This window comes from Chrysemys picta, chromosome 1, assembly GCF_011386835.1.
Source record: "Chrysemys picta bellii isolate R12L10 chromosome 1, ASM1138683v2, whole genome shotgun sequence".
In the NCBI taxonomy this organism is placed as follows: Eukaryota; Metazoa; Chordata; order Testudines; family Emydidae; genus Chrysemys; species Chrysemys picta.
The window spans coordinates 156,200,773-156,218,980 of record NC_088791.1 but is presented as its reverse complement, the minus strand read 5'-3'; the positions used below and the strand labels follow the sequence as shown (position 1 = coordinate 156,218,980).

Sequence of the window (18,208 nt, the reverse complement as noted above, 5' to 3'; positions counted from 1 at the left end):
CGTTTTAAAAAGACAATTTTCAGTTTATTTCTTCTATTGCTTTATTCTCCTCCTCCCCTTCCAATTTTGATCCATTCTACTCACTTTTATCATTTTCCCTTTTGGTATTTTTCTCTGAAAAACAACATCTTTCTTTCCTTCCCATTCATGCCATCTTCTTCTCCACCCTCTTGCTATTTCCTACCTCACACTCTTTTCCTTTTTGCTCCCCTCTTCTATCCCATTTGCTCTCAAGTTCTCTCTCATTCTAATAAGGGGAAAAATAAAATCTTCTTTAGTCTTATTGTGTGTGTGGGGGTGTTAAGCACATTTCTCTATAGTTAAAGAGAATAAATTTGACTCAGAAGTATTATTAAAGAACAGCGGTGGTCGGTAGCTGAAAGGGCAATGGAACGAGCTATGTTGGGAATTTCCCTTCTGGATCGTATCCCAAATGAAATGATTAGAGAACGCAGCGGTGTGAAAGATATTGTTGTGGAAAGCAGATACGATGGGTGGGCCACATAGCACGGTTCACAGACAAGAGGTGGACTGCAATCATTACTGAGTGGTACCCGCGAGAACAGAAAAGACCACCTGGTCGGCCTCCAAGAAGATGGGAAGATGACATTGTAAAACGTTTCGGATAAATATGGAGAAGAAGGGCAAGAATGCGAGAAGGATGGCGGATATGTTGTGATTGGTGCAGTCTTAACGATAGCTGAAGACCGATCGATCCAGCTACTCCATAAGTATTAAAACAATCGATTTATTTATAGTTTTATTGGTCTTTACTGCGTCTAACTTGAATATAAAACAATTCAAAAATCTAGTAGCTTCTCCTCCTGGAGCAGTTTTTATAACAATTTTAGTTATTGCTCCCATAAGAACTAGCTACTTTAAATACAGGCCCTTTGTTGAAGACTCCCTGGTTTCCTCCAGGCACTGGACTGTGTTCAAGCTGTTTGCTGTAAGAGGCAGTTAGATGCCAAAGAGAATTTTGAGGTCAGCCAAGGTGAGTTTGGTGATGGAGTCTCCTGTGCCCGACAGCACTTGTTGAGCCAGATCTTTCTTCTTGGTTTGGAGTTGTGAGATCTTTTCTTCCACTGTCTCCTCACAGACAAACCTAAAACCCAAAGCACCACATCACCCTAATTTCTGGAAACATCAGCATTTCAAGCTTCCATCCCCTTTCAACTTCTAGTGACTCATCTTTTTTTCAAGAAAAGGGGAGCAAATCATTTTTATAGCACCTCTCATCCAATGTCAGACTCACACTGCAGCCACCACCATTTATCCTACTAAATGTTTATAGGTTTGTACTTTGAAATTTAAATTTTTAATTATAGGGAAAGAAATCTGAGTCCCTGACCAATCCCTCCTTCAATCATCGTTCTTATTGATATTAAGGGTTTCCAAAAGTAGAGGGCCACATTTGGAATCAAGAGTTTGAAGACCATATTAAACACATGGAACTATATTTGTCCTTATAATGAGTGTCTTGATGAATGCAAATGGGCTGATGGCTGAATTGCACTCAGCAGTGGAGAGACCCAAGGCATTCATCAAGCCATTAAAGGAAAAGAGCAGTTTTGGGCTTTGACTTGTTGAAAATCAATTTCAGATCAGCAATCAGGAGGCAAATTCCAGAAACATTCATACAACGTGGCCTCTGATCCTGTGCACAGCCCTGAAGTTCAGAAACAAACATCAAAGCAAGCCCATGTCACCCCGCATCGAAGCCAAGACTTTATAAGGCTGTTGCCTGTCACGTGCACTGCTAACTCAGGAGTTTAGAACAGCAGACCCTGACCTGTGTATCACCACGTCATTCTTCTGCCCCACTCGGTATATACGGTCACATGCCTGATCTTCAAGTGCAGGATTCCTGCAAGGTAAGAAAACTGCTCAGACAGTCTAGTGGCTTGTTAATCTTAGAAACAATGAAGACAAGTCCTTATCCTCAGCTCGTGTGTCCCCCTCCCCATTATACTGCTTATTCCCTCTATACAAGAAATGTGACCTCCTCCCTAGCTCTCTTACTGTTCTGAATATCAGACAATGCACCGCAAATCAGATTCTCCCTACGCCCCTGCTGAAGGTCTACCACAGGGGTCTCAAAACATGCAGGCCGGGGGGGGCGGCACGCGGGCCATCTCCAGACCAGGAGGGAGGGATAGCTCAGTGGTTTGAGCACTGGCTTACTAAACCTAGGGTTGTGAGTTCAATCGCTGAAGGGCCCACTTAGGGATCTGGGGCAAAATCAGTACGTGGTCCTGCTAGTGAAGGCAAGGGGCTGGACTCGACAATCTTTCGGGGTCCCTTCCAGTTCTAGGAGATAGGGGTGGGCAAACTACACCTGCGGGATTGCCCCCCTCGAACCCTACACCGCTCCCTGAAGCGGCTGGCATCATGTCCCTGCGGCCAGGGGAGGGGGGGGAAAGCAGAGGGCTCCATGTGTTGCCCTGGTTTCCAGGCACTGCCCCCAGCTCCCATTGGCTGGAAACGGGGAACCGTGGCCAATGGGAGCTTTGGGGGAGGTACCTGGAGGAGCAGCAAGCTGCGCGCATAGCCCTGCGGCCCCCCCTCCCCCAGGGGCCAGAGGGACATGGTTCCAGCTGCTTCGCGCAGCCTGCCCTGGCCCCGGTGTTTGCCGCTGCTACCCTGGAGCCGCTTTAGGTAACTTGTCTGAGTTGTTCAAATTATTGGTACCAATGCATGTTACCTCGCACTTGTCAATATTAATGTTCACCTATCATTGAGTTACCATTCATTTCACTTTGTTAGATCTCTTCAAAGTTCCTTAAAAGTCTTCTCTAGTCTTAGGCAAGGATCATCTCTTATGTATTTGCACAGCACCTAGCACAACAGGGCCCTAATTCATGACTGGGGCCTTTGGGTACTACCATAATACAAACAATAATTCTACTAAAAGTTAGAATGATTGCTCCCCTACAGTCCTGCAATATAAGCCGCTGATTTATATGAAAGATTGCATATTTTTGTTAATAGCTCCGACACTCCATTCTCACATTCCTACAGAGCTCTCCAGTCATGGTGACTTGCTGCTTTCTAAATCTATCACTTATCAATTTGTTCCAAAACAAGCCCTCTAGACTCAGATATTTTTATTTTCAGAACAGATTACTTCTGGGATTGGCACCTCTCTAATAGCTTCCATGGTAAATCCTATGTGTTATCCTCATCCACTTTAATAGTTTGTTTTAGCTGCCAAGTGGAGCTTTACTGCCATTTTTCACAGTAGTGGGTGTCATACTGGCCATGAGTTGAATTGTTCTTGAAAGTTTCATTTTAAAAACATTTTGCCTTGACAAGCAAGTAATTTCAGGGATGGAAAAGTAGGACCGTGTGTTTTACCATTCAACCAGATACAAACTGCATGAGAGAAGGATGTAAGCCCTCATGTTACCATGCTGAAGTAAAGAGCCAGTCTACCCTCAAAGTTTCCATCTCACTTTACCAGTGCATGTCAAGAAGGAAGAGGTGGTTTCCTCCAATTAAGTTAAGGCCAACACCTCCAGCCAGGAGCGAGATCAACATCACCTTCAACAAAGAACAATAAGACAGAAAGACAGGTTACTTTCATAGATTCATCTATTCCAAGGCCAAAAGGGAACGTTGTGATCATCTAGACTGACCTCCTGTATAATAGAGGCCATTGTACTTCCCCAAAATAATTTCTAGAGCAGATCTTTTAGAAAAACATCCAACCTTGATTTAAAAATGGCCTGTGATGGAGAATCCACCACAACCCTCAGTAAATTGTTCCAATGATTAAATTACTCTCCCTGTTCAAAATTTATACCTTATTTCCAGTCTGAATTTGTCTAGCTTCAACTTCCAGCCATTGGATCCTGTTATATCTTTCTCTGCTAGATTGAAGGGTCCATTATTAAATATTTGTTCCCCATGTAGATACTTATATAATCAAGTCACCCTTTAACCTTATTTTTGTTAAACTAAATTAAATAGACTGAGCTCTTTGAGTAAGTTTCACTGACAAAAGCGCTGGTGTGGACAGTGCTATGTCAGCGGGAGACGCTCCCCTGCTGACATAGCTAACGCCGCTTGTTGGAGATGATTCAATTATGCTGGCAGGAGAGCTCTCTCTCATCGGCATAGAGCGGCTACACGGGAGACCTTACAGTGGTGCAGCTGCCGTGGTACACCTGTGCTGCTGTAAGGTCTGTAGTGTAGACATGGCCTTAGACTAGTTAAAATGTCATCAGATTCATTGTGGTGTTTGCCCCTTCCAAACATGGATTTACACTAGAGGGAACAGCCAGTCCAGTCTGAATTGCAGAAACTTTCACAAAACGTTTTGAAAAAATAATGTGCACAGAGAAATGTTCAACCTGCACTCAGACTACCCAGCCATCTGAAGTTCCAGTAGACAGAATTTCAGAAGCTGTCATAGATGAGACGGAAATCTTCATCTCCAAACTGCCATGGCATTGGATTTTTTTTTTTTTTTTTTTTTTTAATTTTGGCCCAATCTGAATGAGCCAGTTACAAATGTTTCAATTGGGTCACTCCATTTTAGAGGTGAAGTGGGAATTCTCCCCTGCCAACTTAGCATCCTTGTCCTTGTCCTTAGACTTGGATCAGCATGTGAAGTCTAATAAACACTATAGTGTTAATTTGGCTCTTTTGTAAGTGAACCTAACATCCCCCTCCCTTCCATAAATCGGTAGTAGGTGACTGAACAACTGAGGTTTTGCATGAAGTACCACATGTGCTGGGAGAAGAGGCTGTAGGGAACAATCCTACAATGTCTCCCATGTCATGGGAGTAGTATGACCCAATACATCTTTTATGTCATCAATCTGCAGTGGGGTAAGCTAGGAACAGTTTCTGCCTGATCTGAATTGCCTATCCCACAGGCCCCCAATCTTGCAGATACAGCTTAATGTTAACAGAGACTTTGGTATGATTGGGTACCAGCAAGCCTTTAACTTGCCTGAGAGCCAGGCATTCTTAGTATGGAAGATTAAAGCAAGTATAACACCAAACAGTGTCTATACCAGAACTGCTCCCATTTACGGACATCTGGCTTTTACAGCTACACCCTCCCACCACGAACACACATCTTGATGCCGGATATAGAATCTGGCCCAGCAAATCCTATCATAAAAAAAGTAACTACCCCAGCTATTAATAGCTGCATTGAACACAGCTTTCCTGATCCCAGTTCATACCCGAGGCCCTTTGGGATTGTTATTGAACTCTTCCACCAAATCCATCCTTTGCTTAGGATTGACGGAGCCATCCACCGTAGCATACTTCAGCCCCTGACGCTCAAGGTGCACTGCCACAATCTTCAACATGCTAGTCCACTGAGATACGATGACACTGAAGAGAGACAACAGAGTCCAAAACAAGCATCAGATATATTGTAACAACCCTACTATGGTAGTGTCTTGCCCCTGACATATTAAGAGTGAATTAAATCTGTTTATCTTCTCTATTTTAGGGTTTAACACTGCTGCCCCATCACCATAATATGTGAGTGCTTCCCACCAAAATCAACAGCAAAGTCCCTAGAGGGACTTTATGGAATCTGCCTCTCTTTCCTTTTTGCGGTCAAAACTCTGCTTGGGGTAGGTCAGGTTTTTGGATTTGATTTGTTTGGTTTTGTGTGGGGGGGGATTTAATGATAGAAAGGTGCTTGTTGCATGTCATTCTTATACTGGAAAGGCTTTTTTGAAGGTGGCTTTGCAGTGTTCCCTACAAGACAATCACACTCGGGATTCACCTGATCTCGTCTGGAAATTTATCCTATAAGTGGCTTACATTCAAGATGGAGATGAGGTATCTGAGCAGTGACTGCTTCTGTGCATTCTAGAAATCCAGAACTGCATTATCAGACCTAGCAGACACTTGATTTGCATGTGCAATTCCGGCCGCTGTGCTTGGAAGTCAGGGAAGCACATGGGCATACACAAATCGGTTTCTTCCTCAAACATCTGAGTGTGCTTTTTGCACACAAATTGTCCAAAAAAAAATCAGGCACCAGTTTCCAGCTGGAGCAGGTAGTGACTATTCCTCTTTACTAACAACCTGACCAAAGAGCAAGGGGTGACTAAATGGCAACCTCACCTCCAGCAAGTGGCCACTTGAGCACAGTATGTTTATTCTGAGGCAGAAAGACTAAGCAAGCTGTTTCTCACTGCAGTCAGAGATCCTTCCACAAGACTATTCTGACACACAGGGTACGTCTTCACTACCTGCTGTATCGGCGGGTAGCAATCGATTTATCCGGGATCGATATATCGCATCTCGTTAAGATGCGATATATCGATCCCTGAACGCGCTCACCGCCGACTCCGGAACTCCACCAGAGCGAGCGGCGGTAGCGCAGTCGACGGGGGAGCCGCAGCCGTCGATCCTGCGCCGTGTGGACCCCAGGTAATTCGATCTTAGATCGATCCCCCCACCCCCCCCACCCCAGTGTAGACCAGCCCACAGTCTGGAGATTTCCCCCCAGCCTGCACCAAACATTAACTGTTCTGGAACAGTCCATTGCAAAGAGTTTCTCCAGTATTTTCAGATGCGTGACCCTTTTAATAGGATGCCCAAATCCTGCATTTAGATATTTATATCAGCTCTTTGGAGTACCAGTCAGGTATTCAGAAGCACAGATGCTAATCTCAGCATATGAATATATATTTCTGAAGAACGGTTATGATTAGAATAAAATGTAGGAGCAATCAGGTTCTTAGGAGGCACATACCACTGTGGGATCTGAACACCTACATGCACCATTTAGGGATTAAACTGAACCAATCTTCCCTTCTCCCACCCATACTCGCTCTTTGGCACTTCATGTAATAAAGAAAATTATCTCCCACAAGTTATAGATCAGGGAGTTCCTCCCTCCCTCCCTGAGGTCTCTCTCATGAGAGAATCAGATGGCTTATTTGAAAGATTCTGCCCTGCCCCATGTCAGTCTTGTGTCCTCCCACACAGCAGACCTCCTTGCCTCACATCCTAAATCACCATTTCCCAACGTGAGATACATGTCTCCCTGGGAGGTGTGAAGGACTGGCTGGAGGGCCATGGAAGATTTGCACATTAAGATTTGTAGCAGTTCAGCAACATAGTGAGGCAGGATTGTTTTAATTTTCCTGAAGTGGGGGTCAGCTTTCAAAAGTTTGGGAAATGCTGACTTAAGCACAGATTTTCCCCATCCCATGATTTTTTAATTTTATAAGTATTTTCTCCCAGATTCTTCGGTATGACCAAAATAATTCTATTATACCCAAGAGAATATTGCACACCTGGTTTTCAGATCACCTCACATACTCTCCACATGCATTAATCCTGAATTCACATCCACCTAGTTCCCCAACCACCTATTCTCCAAATCTCCCCTTTGGCTTCCTGCGTGCTTTCACACACGGCTGACAGTTTGAAATGTTGCGATACTGGGGTGTAGTGGGACGGCTCGCCCACTCCAGCAGAAAAGGGTTAAAGTCAGCCCTGGGAGAAGATTGTGGCTGAGAGCTGCTAAGCTGGGCTGCTTGGGGAAGCAGCTGCAGCTGGGCCACGCCCCAATCAGGCCACAGCTGGCCTGTATAAAAAGGCTGTGAGCCAGAAACCCAGAAGTCTCTCTCTCCCAGCTAGGAGAAAGCAGGGCCTGGCTGCTTGCAAAAAGGGTACTGGGAGTGGAGCAGGGCTGGGGAGTGGCAGGGGAGCTCCAGGCTGGCAACTCCCCTGGCTGCAGGGCCTGGTCCAAGGCCCATCAAGGTACTGGGAGGCAGGCAAAGGCAGCAGGTCCGACCCCCCCTGCCTATGATGAGTGGCTTTTACACTGCAGTCTGCCCCAGGGAGTGGGGGCTTAGTGATGACTGGCAGTAGCCAAGACAGAGGCAAGGTGGGGATTAGAGGGTTGGGGGTTCCCCAGAGAGGGGAGGCGCTGAGACTGCGGGGGTTATTGCTAGGGGGAAGCCCCAGGGTAAAGGGGTACTGGGGTCCAGGAGGGACATGGGGCCAGCTACAAGCAGGACACCGGCCTGCAGAAGACTCTCTGGGTCAAAAGAGCTAATTCCCGAGATGACCAGCAGGAGGTGCTGCAGGGGGTGAGTCCTGCACCTTTACATGGGGACATTTCACTTTCTGAGGGGTTTCTGTATTGGATCATCTTACTCATTCTTCCCCCTACCCACAAAAATACACCCCAGAAAGAGAGGCATTATCACACTTACCTCTTCTGGGATTTTGAGTGACTTTGGATGGTCTTCAGTTCAGCCAAGAGATGCGATAGCTGCAGGAAAAGAAGTTAGTCTACTTGCTGTGGAGCCAGGAGGCGGCCTGCACTTTACCACTGGATACACAGAAAAGGCTGAATCCAGACTTAAGTGAGGTCTTCCACTTGGCTGCCTGAGGTAGCTTCACAGGATGTTAACTGATGCTTTGTAAACCTGATTTTGCCTTCATGTACAAACTTACGTTATTTTAAAGAGTTAGTAATCCACAGACACTTGGTTTAGGTAAGTCAATGGCTCTCAACCTTTCCAGACTACTGTACCTCTTTCAGGACTCTGATTTATCTTGTGTACCCCAAGTTTCACCCACTTAAACAACTTGCTTCCAAAATCAGATACATAAATACATAAAAAGTGTCACAGCACACTTACTGAAAAATTGCTCACTTCCTCATTTTTACCATGTAGTTATAAAATAAATCAATTGGAATATAAATATTGTATGACATTTCAGTGTATAGTAGGGGAGTATAAACAAGTCATTGTATGAAATTTTAGTTTGTACCGACTTTGCTAGTGCTTTTTATGTAGCCTGTTGTAAAACTAGGCAAATATCTAGATGAGCTGATGTACCCCTGGAAGACCTCTATGTACCCCTATGGGTAAGCATACCCCTGGTTGAGAACCACTGAGGTAAGTTACATTTTTTACTCAATGTAAGTGTAAGTGTTCACTATATGATGTTGCAAAAAGGGTAATTTTACTGCAAAAGCAAGTAAGTTGTAATTTGCCCCTGTAACTTTTTACTGTAGCTGTGACTTTTTAGATAAGTCTTAGCCAGTAACAGTAATAAGACCACAAGACATGGAAACCATGATCAGAAATCAAGAGTTACGAACATGTTTTGTAGGAATCAAACTTCCCGTGTGGACCCAGGCTAGTATTGCTCCCCTTCTCCCACCCGTTATCTAAAGGTTTTAGGGACCACTTTGCTGCCACCTCCCTTCCTCTACCTAGAAGCGCTGTACTGTCTCAAGGGTCTAATGTTTGAGATGGGCATTGAGAGTCCACCAGCATGGTAGATCCTGTCTCCCCTGGTGGTTTTGTTGCAGGTACTCTTCTCTTACAGCCTCCTATGCAGTTTGACAGGATGGAATCTCCCTGAAAAGGGTTCATCTGTACATTCATCTACCCATGCCCAAACTGCTGACCCACCCATCTAGGCAACTGTAAACCTATCAGGCTATCAGAATTAACTAAACTAAACAAAACACAACAGGAAAATGCTGAAATCTAGGCCTCCCAAGAGATGTGACAGAACCACAGCCCCCATACTTTGGTGCTTTCTCTGGTGATGTCAAAGAGATCCATGCTGAAAGCCTTGCCATTGAGATAGACGGTAGACTTTGGGTCAGGACCTTGGAGTTCTGACAAAGTCAAAGCACTGAGGTGTTCTTCCAGGGAAAGAGAGAGGCCTTCACTATTCAAGTTCGCTTGGTCCAGGGCCTGCAAAAGAGTAAATAAGCAGATATAGTAAGGAATGAGAGCCACATGCACATCAGCACATAGTAACCAGAAAGCATCACCTGCATGCTATTAGCAGAATTTCAAGCTTGGCTTAGGGACCATTCTCCTCCCTGGGCTGTACACCCACAAGATGGAGCTGGATTTTATAATCAGGAGATAAAGCCATGCTCTGTCTCCAAATCACAGTTGAAATATATAGTTTAGAGAGTGGTGAAGCACAGTCTATAGCACTTCACCCCTGAAGCCTCCCTATAAGATGGGTAAGCTTTAGTCCCATTTTACAGATGGGGAAATTGAGGTTGAAAAGAAAAACTTGTCCAACGTTCAAGGGGGTTGGTGTTGGACCTGGGAATGGAACTCACAAGTGTGGCCTACAGAGCTTTACTATGTGACCTGTGCTGGCCACTTTTATTTTAAACCTGAAAGTGGAGAACCACAAGAAATTATGGCCTAACATGAAAGATGCTGCAATCCGCTCCATATTACACAAGTCAGGTGCGGCGCCTGGCCTCTTGGCAAGTTGCTCAGCTGTGGAGGCCACATCTGCAATGTTCAGTGCTTAACCAGCTCTTTAATGCAGCCTGTTACAGACCCATTAATTCTTTAGTACCAGGAATTTCTAAAACAATGCCCCAAATTCATTTTGCATACATGCCAGTACCAGATGGCACACATGCCCCCACCAGATCAAGGATTGTGGTGTTCACGAGCATGACACTTCAGTAAGTGACCAAGGTAGTAGTAGAGGTCAGCAAATAAAAGATCACATCATGGATTGGGCAATATGACTCTTAATATGATTCTGGTAAGACTGCTTCTACAATGCAGTGTTCAGACCTCAATACAAGAAAGAGACTAACTCAGGTGGATTCAGAGAAGGAAAACAAAATGATTAGTTTAAGGAAAAAAAAAATCTTAGCCAGTTTAGTTGGCTACTACTAGGAGAGAAGAGAGGACACAACAACAGTCAACAAATATTTGCCAAAGTAAACACCAAGGATGGAGAAGAATTTAAGAGAAATGTAAAGGAAAAGTATGGGCCGAACATCAGGAAATGTTTCCTATTAGGTTGTTGCTAGTTTCTTTCAAATATTCTGCAAAAACTGGTTTGGTTCAAAAGAGCACACTTCTCCTTTACCTTATGATTTGCTGTGATACTGGCAGACCAGGTGCCAGATCATGGCAAGGCCCCTACACTTCACTGAACACTGACAAATGCATACTGGAAACCAGTCTGGCTCACTTGTGTGTTAGTATTGTTAAAACAGGAATTAGATTTATAAGCATGCGTTTGGAATTACGAGATGCTCATAGGTTGCTGCATGGATTCATCTTATTTATAACCTCTGTATGCCATGTTGTAAGGTTATAGTAAGTGTCTGCATTGTAATCCTCTGTAATTGTGTAAGTCATCAAACAGGAAAGGAGCATTAATTCATGTAGAAATGTTGGGTTCCTACAGAAGGTGTTAGGTCCTGCCCTGAAGAAGGTCCATTGAACCCAGATAAGCCATTGTGAAACAAAGAACAAAGACTTTGTTGATTGCTCCCCTCCACCCCCATGAAGAGGAGATTTGCAGGTGGATTCATCCCATCAGCTTGAACTCTGGGGGAAGGGAACAAAAACCACTGACAAGAAAGAACTCTCTGTATGCTGCTTGAACTTTGAGAGGTGAAGTTTTCTAAGCATAAGCAAGGGATCCACAGCTGGGTTAGCTCCAGAGAACATACAGACCTTGCTTTTTACAGCAGCTTCTATTACCTTTTGTAACCTAAGACTAACTCATTGGTGTGTGTATATTTACCTACTTTTACCTTGTAAATAACTTATTAATTTTTCTTAGTTAACAAATCTTTACTTAATTTATTATAGGATTGGCTACAAGTGTCACTTTTGGTAGAGGATCTAAGGTGCAATTGACCGGGGGTAGGTGACTGGTCCTTTGGGACTGGGAGTGTCCTGAATATTATTGTGATTTTTGGAGTAAGGGACCATCTATCACAAAGGCAAGTTTGCCGGCATGACAAGACAGACTGGAGTACCCAAGGACACGGTCTGACTCCATGTTAAGGCTGTCACAGCACTTGAGGAGATCACACTTGATACTTGGTTGGTGAAATCTAACTATAAAACTCACAACCAGTTTGGGGTTGGTGCCCTGCTTCTCCACAGTCCGCCTTGAGATTGGTTCTCATGCTTGTGAGCCACTCCAGCCAGCTTGATATTTGCATATTAATATGAATCGCCCACAAACTTACGCAGAGAGCCCCCAACCCTAATCCTACTGCAAAATCCTAGAGTTGTTACTTACCGATAAACTAACCACTGAAACGCAGCCACCTCTGGGTTGGACAGCAACATGACACAACATTTTAATAAATAATGTGGCCAATTAAAATGAAAGGAAAATGTGTAATTTGGCCAGGATGCTGGCACTAAAGCCCCCTCCCTCCCCCATCCCGGCCAACCATGATGGGGAACTGGACTGACCTCAGGGAGAAGAATGCTCCCAAATGAGTTACCAACACAAACCTCCTCCTGTACTTGAGAGTTCTTTGGAAGTTCCATTCAAGGAATTAGAGATCTGACATGTATAGCCAAAATTGCTCTGTGCTCTAATCAAGTGCTTCTAAAATGATCCATTCTATAAAGCACATTAATCACAGTACAAGACTGCATGATTACCACTTTTAGTAAGGAAAGATGGCAGCAGCACTGGCGGAGTCTCAACAACATGGACAAGACATGGACAGTACTTGAGACGTGAGAGTCACTTTGGGAATCCTTTCGACTGGCTCCAAATTCTTGTACTACTATTAGGAAAGAAGAAAATACAGAAAGCATTCAGAGGCATATCAGAGCAGCAGCTCTACCAGTCAGTCATATTTCAACAAGAGGAAATGAAAAGTAACAGCAGTTTAGCATGAAACTTGTGTTTTGCTGGGCTTGGTATGTTCCTACACAAGACATAAATTATGTTAACACTTTGTACTTCTGTTAAAGCTTTCATTAATCCTCAGCACCCGTTGAGCAGATATTATACCCATTTCAGAGAGGAGGAAACTGAGGCCCAAAGAAGTTAAGTGACTTGCCCAACACCACATAGTGTGAACAGGACTTGGGAGTCCTGAATCAGTTCCCACGTCTAACCACTACAATACATTGCTCACACCACCACCTGCCACACCAGTTCTTTATTGTAACTTGCACCACGCCTCCTTTCTTACCCAGAGCAAACAGATAAAGCAACGTACAGAGAGCCCTATACCTTAAAGGTGAGCCTGGCAATAGCACTGCCAGAAAAAGGCTTTGCAGACACACACCAAACCTTCCCCCCGCATATTCTATAGCCACACTCTTCACAAGGGCAGCAGTCAAGCTGTTTTCCAAAGAAGAGCCCCAAGGTGCTGAGAACTCAGGAGTCATAGCTCCCACTCTCTGCTCTGCACTCTCTCTTAATTTTAAGGGAGAATTTCCTCAATTTAAAAAACCACTCCCTGCAGAACATTTCTACAGGCTCTATTCTAACCTTTATCAAATGGGTTGGCACCAGAGTACTCTCTGCAATGACTCTTCTGCTCTTCTTGTCTCTTTAAGTAAGACTGTAGTGTTGACCTGGCAAAAATGAAATACAGCAGGGTTATCCAAGGGAGAAATTAGAGATAAATATTTAGACACAGCCTATGTCCCACAAACAGTTTACAATCTAAGCCAGTAGTCCCCAAACTTTTTACCTCATGCCTCTCCTTACCCGTGTCTGCTGCCCCCTCTCCTGAGCTGGGGCTGGGTGCAGGGCTGCGGCTCCAGGAGGGGGGAATGCAGACAGGGGTAAGGGGACGAGGCTGGGACCACAGCTGGGGGGGGCCCTCAGGGCCAGGAGCAGAGCCTCGGCCGGCATCCAGGGCCAGGGGGCACTCCCTCCCCGTCCCCTGTTGAGGCTAGCCCAAGCCCCAGCCATACCCCCAAACATTCCTCTGCACCCCCTTGGGGGGGTGGGGGTGCCCCACAGTTCGGGGACCTCTGATCTAAGAACTGGAGTGAGGATGGAGAAACAAGATGAGCTTCACCAGCAAGCAAGTTATCATCTCTCTAGTTAATGCTATTATTTTGTGATTCACCTTCAAGGGAATCCTGTGTCAGTTTCAGACAAACAGGTAAGGCTGGAATGGAGATCTACTTTATAAAGCATGAGAGAAGAATTCTCACCTTAAAAAAATACACAAATAACCCCATTTTCCTAGGAATGCAAGGCCCAACGGATGATGTTTTGTGCAAAATACGAATGAATACACTCTGGAGAAAAATACTCAACTGGAGGGAAAAACCTGGAATGTGGTGATGCTTAAGGAGAGGTAGGGGCAATAGTGGGCAGCAAGTTAGAAACTGGTTTATGACAATGCAATTTTGGGTTGTTTACACAGAAACATGTCACGTTGCAAGGAGGAGAAACGCCCTTCTATATATAGTTCTTTGGTGCAACAGCATCTGAATACTGCATCCAAGGCAGCAAAGAGTATCAGGGGGTTGGAGGGACTGACTTGAATAAAGATTTAAAAATCTGAGTATTTATAACTTGGACAAACAACAAGCTCAGGGAGCTAGAGCATAGCCTTCAACTATTTGAGGAGTATAAAGACCATGACAGAGAAAAATTAGACTTGTTGAGACACAGACCCTTTGGAGGCTTGTGGAGGTGTCACAAGGTAGAAGCCCTCCAAAACAGGTGGGACCACGGAGGACATTCAGATCATTAGTACGGGTCTGGGAGAGAGGGACTAAAGAATTAAATTAAATTAATGGAGAATATCCTCTCTCTTAGGACTGGAAGGGACCTTGAAAGGTCAGCGAGTCCAGCCCCTGCCTTCACTAGCAGGACCAAATACTGATTTTGCCCCAGATCCCTAAGTGGCCCCCTCAAGGATTGAATTTACAACCCTTGGTTTAGCAGGCCAATGCTCAAACCATTGAGCTATCCCTCCCCCTAGAAGACTAGGATGTTACCTGCAGAGTTGTGGAAGTCCAAGAGACTTGTCTACATTATACTCTTCTGGGAAACTGTGACAGTCTGTACCCTTATGTTCACCACTTTTACAAAACTATGCTAAATCTTGGACAAATTATGCCCTGTGAGGTATCATTTGAAAGCTCATAATCTGCTGAACATTACTGTTCTGGTAAAATATGTGTAGAAATATTGTATGTAAAGTTATAATATTCTACTGTATGACTTTACTGAGACATGTTCCTAGGTTAGGGAAACAGCTTCAAACTAGTTCCCCAGAGACAAAAGGCTAGCCAGCACCTCAGCCAGGTGTCAGCATAATCACATGGACCATCACCCGATTAAGCGGCCATTCTTTGGCAGGAAGAAGGGTGCGAGTGAGAAATTTACCTCTTGGCAATGGAACAGCTGGGGGTTCCCATGGAAACAGTTATAAAAATGAACAACAGAAGCCACAAATCACCTCTCTCCCCTCATCTCTTCTCACGGCATCAACAATGTTTGAAAGACAAAAGAAGCATAATTGAACTGGGGAGGGGTCCTGGCTGGAGGTATCTAGCCAGATTGCTGTCTGCATGTTGTAAGCGAAACCTTTTTGCTTTAAATTCACTTAGCTTGTTAAGTTAGGTATTAGCTTGCATTTAACCTTTTATTTCTTTGTAACCAATTCTGACTTATATGCCTCATTACTTGTAATCACTTAAAAACCATCTTTCTGTAGTTAATACACTTGTTTTATCTAAACCCGTGTGTTTAGATTGAAGTGTTTGGGAAATGCCATTTGAGATAACAAGGTATTTGCATATTATTTTCTATGAATGAAATGATGAACTTTATATGAGCTTGTACTGTCCAGAAGGAAAAAGCAGGGCAGTACAAGACGCACATGTCTGGGGACAAGTCCAGAACTGGGAATTTGCTGGTGTCACTCTGCAATACAATTCAGGAGTGGCTGGCTAAGAGCACTCATATAACTCAGCTGTGAATAGCTTACATGCTAGAGGCTGTGAGAGAGCCGGCCAGGAGTGGCTGCTCTCACAGCAAAGCAGTGTAAAAGGCACCCCAGGCTGGAGAACTGAGGGGACACAGCTATCTAACAGTCCAGTACCCTGGGTAATGTCACAGAAATTTCTTACCATTTTACACTGACATTCAGGGTAGTAATACAAAGGACACAGGCAGTCAGAGGAGTTTTTAAACCACTGTATCATCACAATCCGCTCTGAGCAGTGTTGAACAACATGGGGGTAAAAACACCAATGATCTGTTTATACTAGTGATCCCACTGTTACAACAATGGTGGAGCTGCAATGATGGGATTGCAAAGGTAGGAGATTTCCAAAAAGCATCTAGCATATACACAGTCGGACATTATTTGGAAAGCAGAATTTGCCCAGACAGTTCACTCCTGGCTTAATAAGATTTCACTGTAAGATGAAAACAAGAATTGGAAAGGAGGGGAAGTCACCATCCTCCCACCTTCTCAGACACTCATACCTTGATCTTGCAAAGAGCACATTGTACACAGACTGCTCATCTTCGGAGAGTTTTAACTGGTGTAACTGAGTGTGTCGCTCAGGCAGAGATACCTAGAGAGAAAAAACAAACAGAGTCAGCCATTTACTGTGTAAAGATTTCAGAAAGCCCCATGATCACTGCTGATTCCTGCAGCTTCATTGAACCCAACATCACCAAACAACATATGCAAGACTCTGCTGTCTCAAAGATCAAACAGCCTGTCTTTCCCCAGGCCAGATGGCCCAGGACTGCTCTGCAGGCAACATGCTCAGCTCCTTGGGAGGAAATCTTTCACACTGCTGTGGATAGAACACTGAAGCCCCTTTGGCCTTCTACAGAGTAGTGTTTCACATGGTCCTCCCCACAACGTTCAAGAGTCAAGGAATAACCACAAGATGGCAGCCATGAGCTGACACAGGACAGAAGCCATGGATCACCAGGCCTAACAGGATGGTGCTATATTTTAAAATGGGTCAAGCACGTCAGGTCCTAAATGGGTAGGATGTGATAAGGATGGGATGAAGTTTCTCATCTGATTTGAATCTTTAAAAAAAAAAAAGAAAAAAAATCCATCTTCACTCAAGATTAAAGATGCTAAGCCATGTAGAGCACTCCCTGTTGGCTCTGCATCTGCAGGTACAGTAACACTGCCAGGTTCCTCATCACAGCCACAGCAGCTAACAAGCGAGGCTGATTCTCTAACATGGGCAGAGTTAGAGAATATATACACAGAAGGAACATTTACCATGTCCATTGAAACTTAAAAATACTATTGGATAGGCATCCCTACAACCCACATGCATGCATCCCCAGCCACGTCCCCTGAAGGTTCAACAGCTAAGAGTGAACACGCCTAACTTGAGGTGGGGTGATCATTCTGGAAGCAGATGCCAAGGAGATTACTGAATGTTTCTCACCTCAGGCAACAGTCCCACCCAACTCCAGCCCGAACGCCATTGCTGAAAACCCCTCCCCCAAGCCACATACTAGCATCTTGTAGTTCGTTCATCCCTCCAGATGCCAAGTTCCCTGGCATTCTTCACTTAAGAAATAGCTAGGTTAAGGGTGAACTCACAATTGCCAACCTCAAACATTCAAAAACTATGAGTCCAGCCCCACAAAAATAAAGAGATTAAAAAAGTAATGCTGGGTTTTGTTTTGTTTTTATTAGCCTTCTGTTTTTCATCCCTTAGGCTATACTTGCTTCACATTTTAATGCTTTTCTCTGCAATCATGAGGGCCAGAAACTTACTTATTTTAAATTAAAGTTAAGCCTCTCATACAATATTATGATTCCAGGAGCTAGGGCTTTAGGAAAAACACTACAAATCACAAACCTCAAAAATCACTAGAGTTGACAACACTCTGAGTTATATAATGTTTAATTTGCTAATATACTGCATGGAAAGAAATCCGATACCTTACATTTCTCTTTGAATACTGAGACTCACTACTGGGTTTCTCCTCTGCTCTAAAGCTCCAAAGAGGATCACACCTGCCAGTCACTGACCAATGACAAGGTGCTGCTGCATTCTGACCCAGCTTTTAGTCCAAGAGTTAACATAGTGTGGCACAGATCTCAGGAAACGGCATCCTTCTTTCTGTGCTAAACCTAATCATCCTAAAGCAATCATGGTACAAACTGAGTGTTTACAGAGCTGTTAAGCTCTGCTTGGTTAGCACTCAGGCTTAAAGGAAGTCAAATGCTCTGTTTATATCAGTCAATATTAAAAGACAACAGGCAACTAAGCCTCAAGTGCTACATGCTTACTAGGGCATGACTAATTTCTGGGGTTGAGAAAGCAGCTGCTTGGTACACTGTTCACAATTAGATACTACAAGCTAGCTGCACAACATTTTTAGATGTAGCTTTTTTTTTTTTTAAAGTAAGAGTTCTGTATGCTGAGATTCCTCTAATGGATTATTTGGGGTAACAAATTGCGATCTTAATTTG

The 18,208-nt window shown here is 44.2% G+C and overlaps 1 protein-coding gene across 1 annotated transcript in view; it reads right to left on the bottom strand.

Annotated features, from left to right (window-relative positions):
- Positions 1-747: 747 nt before the first annotated feature.
- The window catches only part of TTF2 (transcription termination factor 2), a 38,384-nt gene continuing 20,923 nt past the window's right edge, over positions 748-18,208 (bottom strand). The window contains exons 15-23 of the mRNA XM_005299037.4: positions 16,234-16,325; positions 13,264-13,349; positions 12,420-12,547; positions 9,543-9,713; positions 8,208-8,266; positions 5,199-5,352; positions 3,461-3,543; positions 1,793-1,867; positions 748-1,105 (exon numbers count right to left, since the gene is read on the bottom strand). Coding sequence (XP_005299094.2) covers positions 961-1,105; positions 1,793-1,867; positions 3,461-3,543; positions 5,199-5,352; positions 8,208-8,266; positions 9,543-9,713; positions 12,420-12,547; positions 13,264-13,349; positions 16,234-16,325 — 993 coding nt within the window. The 3' untranslated portion in view covers positions 748-960. The remainder of the gene's footprint in view (positions 1,106-1,792; positions 1,868-3,460; positions 3,544-5,198; positions 5,353-8,207; positions 8,267-9,542; positions 9,714-12,419; positions 12,548-13,263; positions 13,350-16,233; positions 16,326-18,208) is intronic.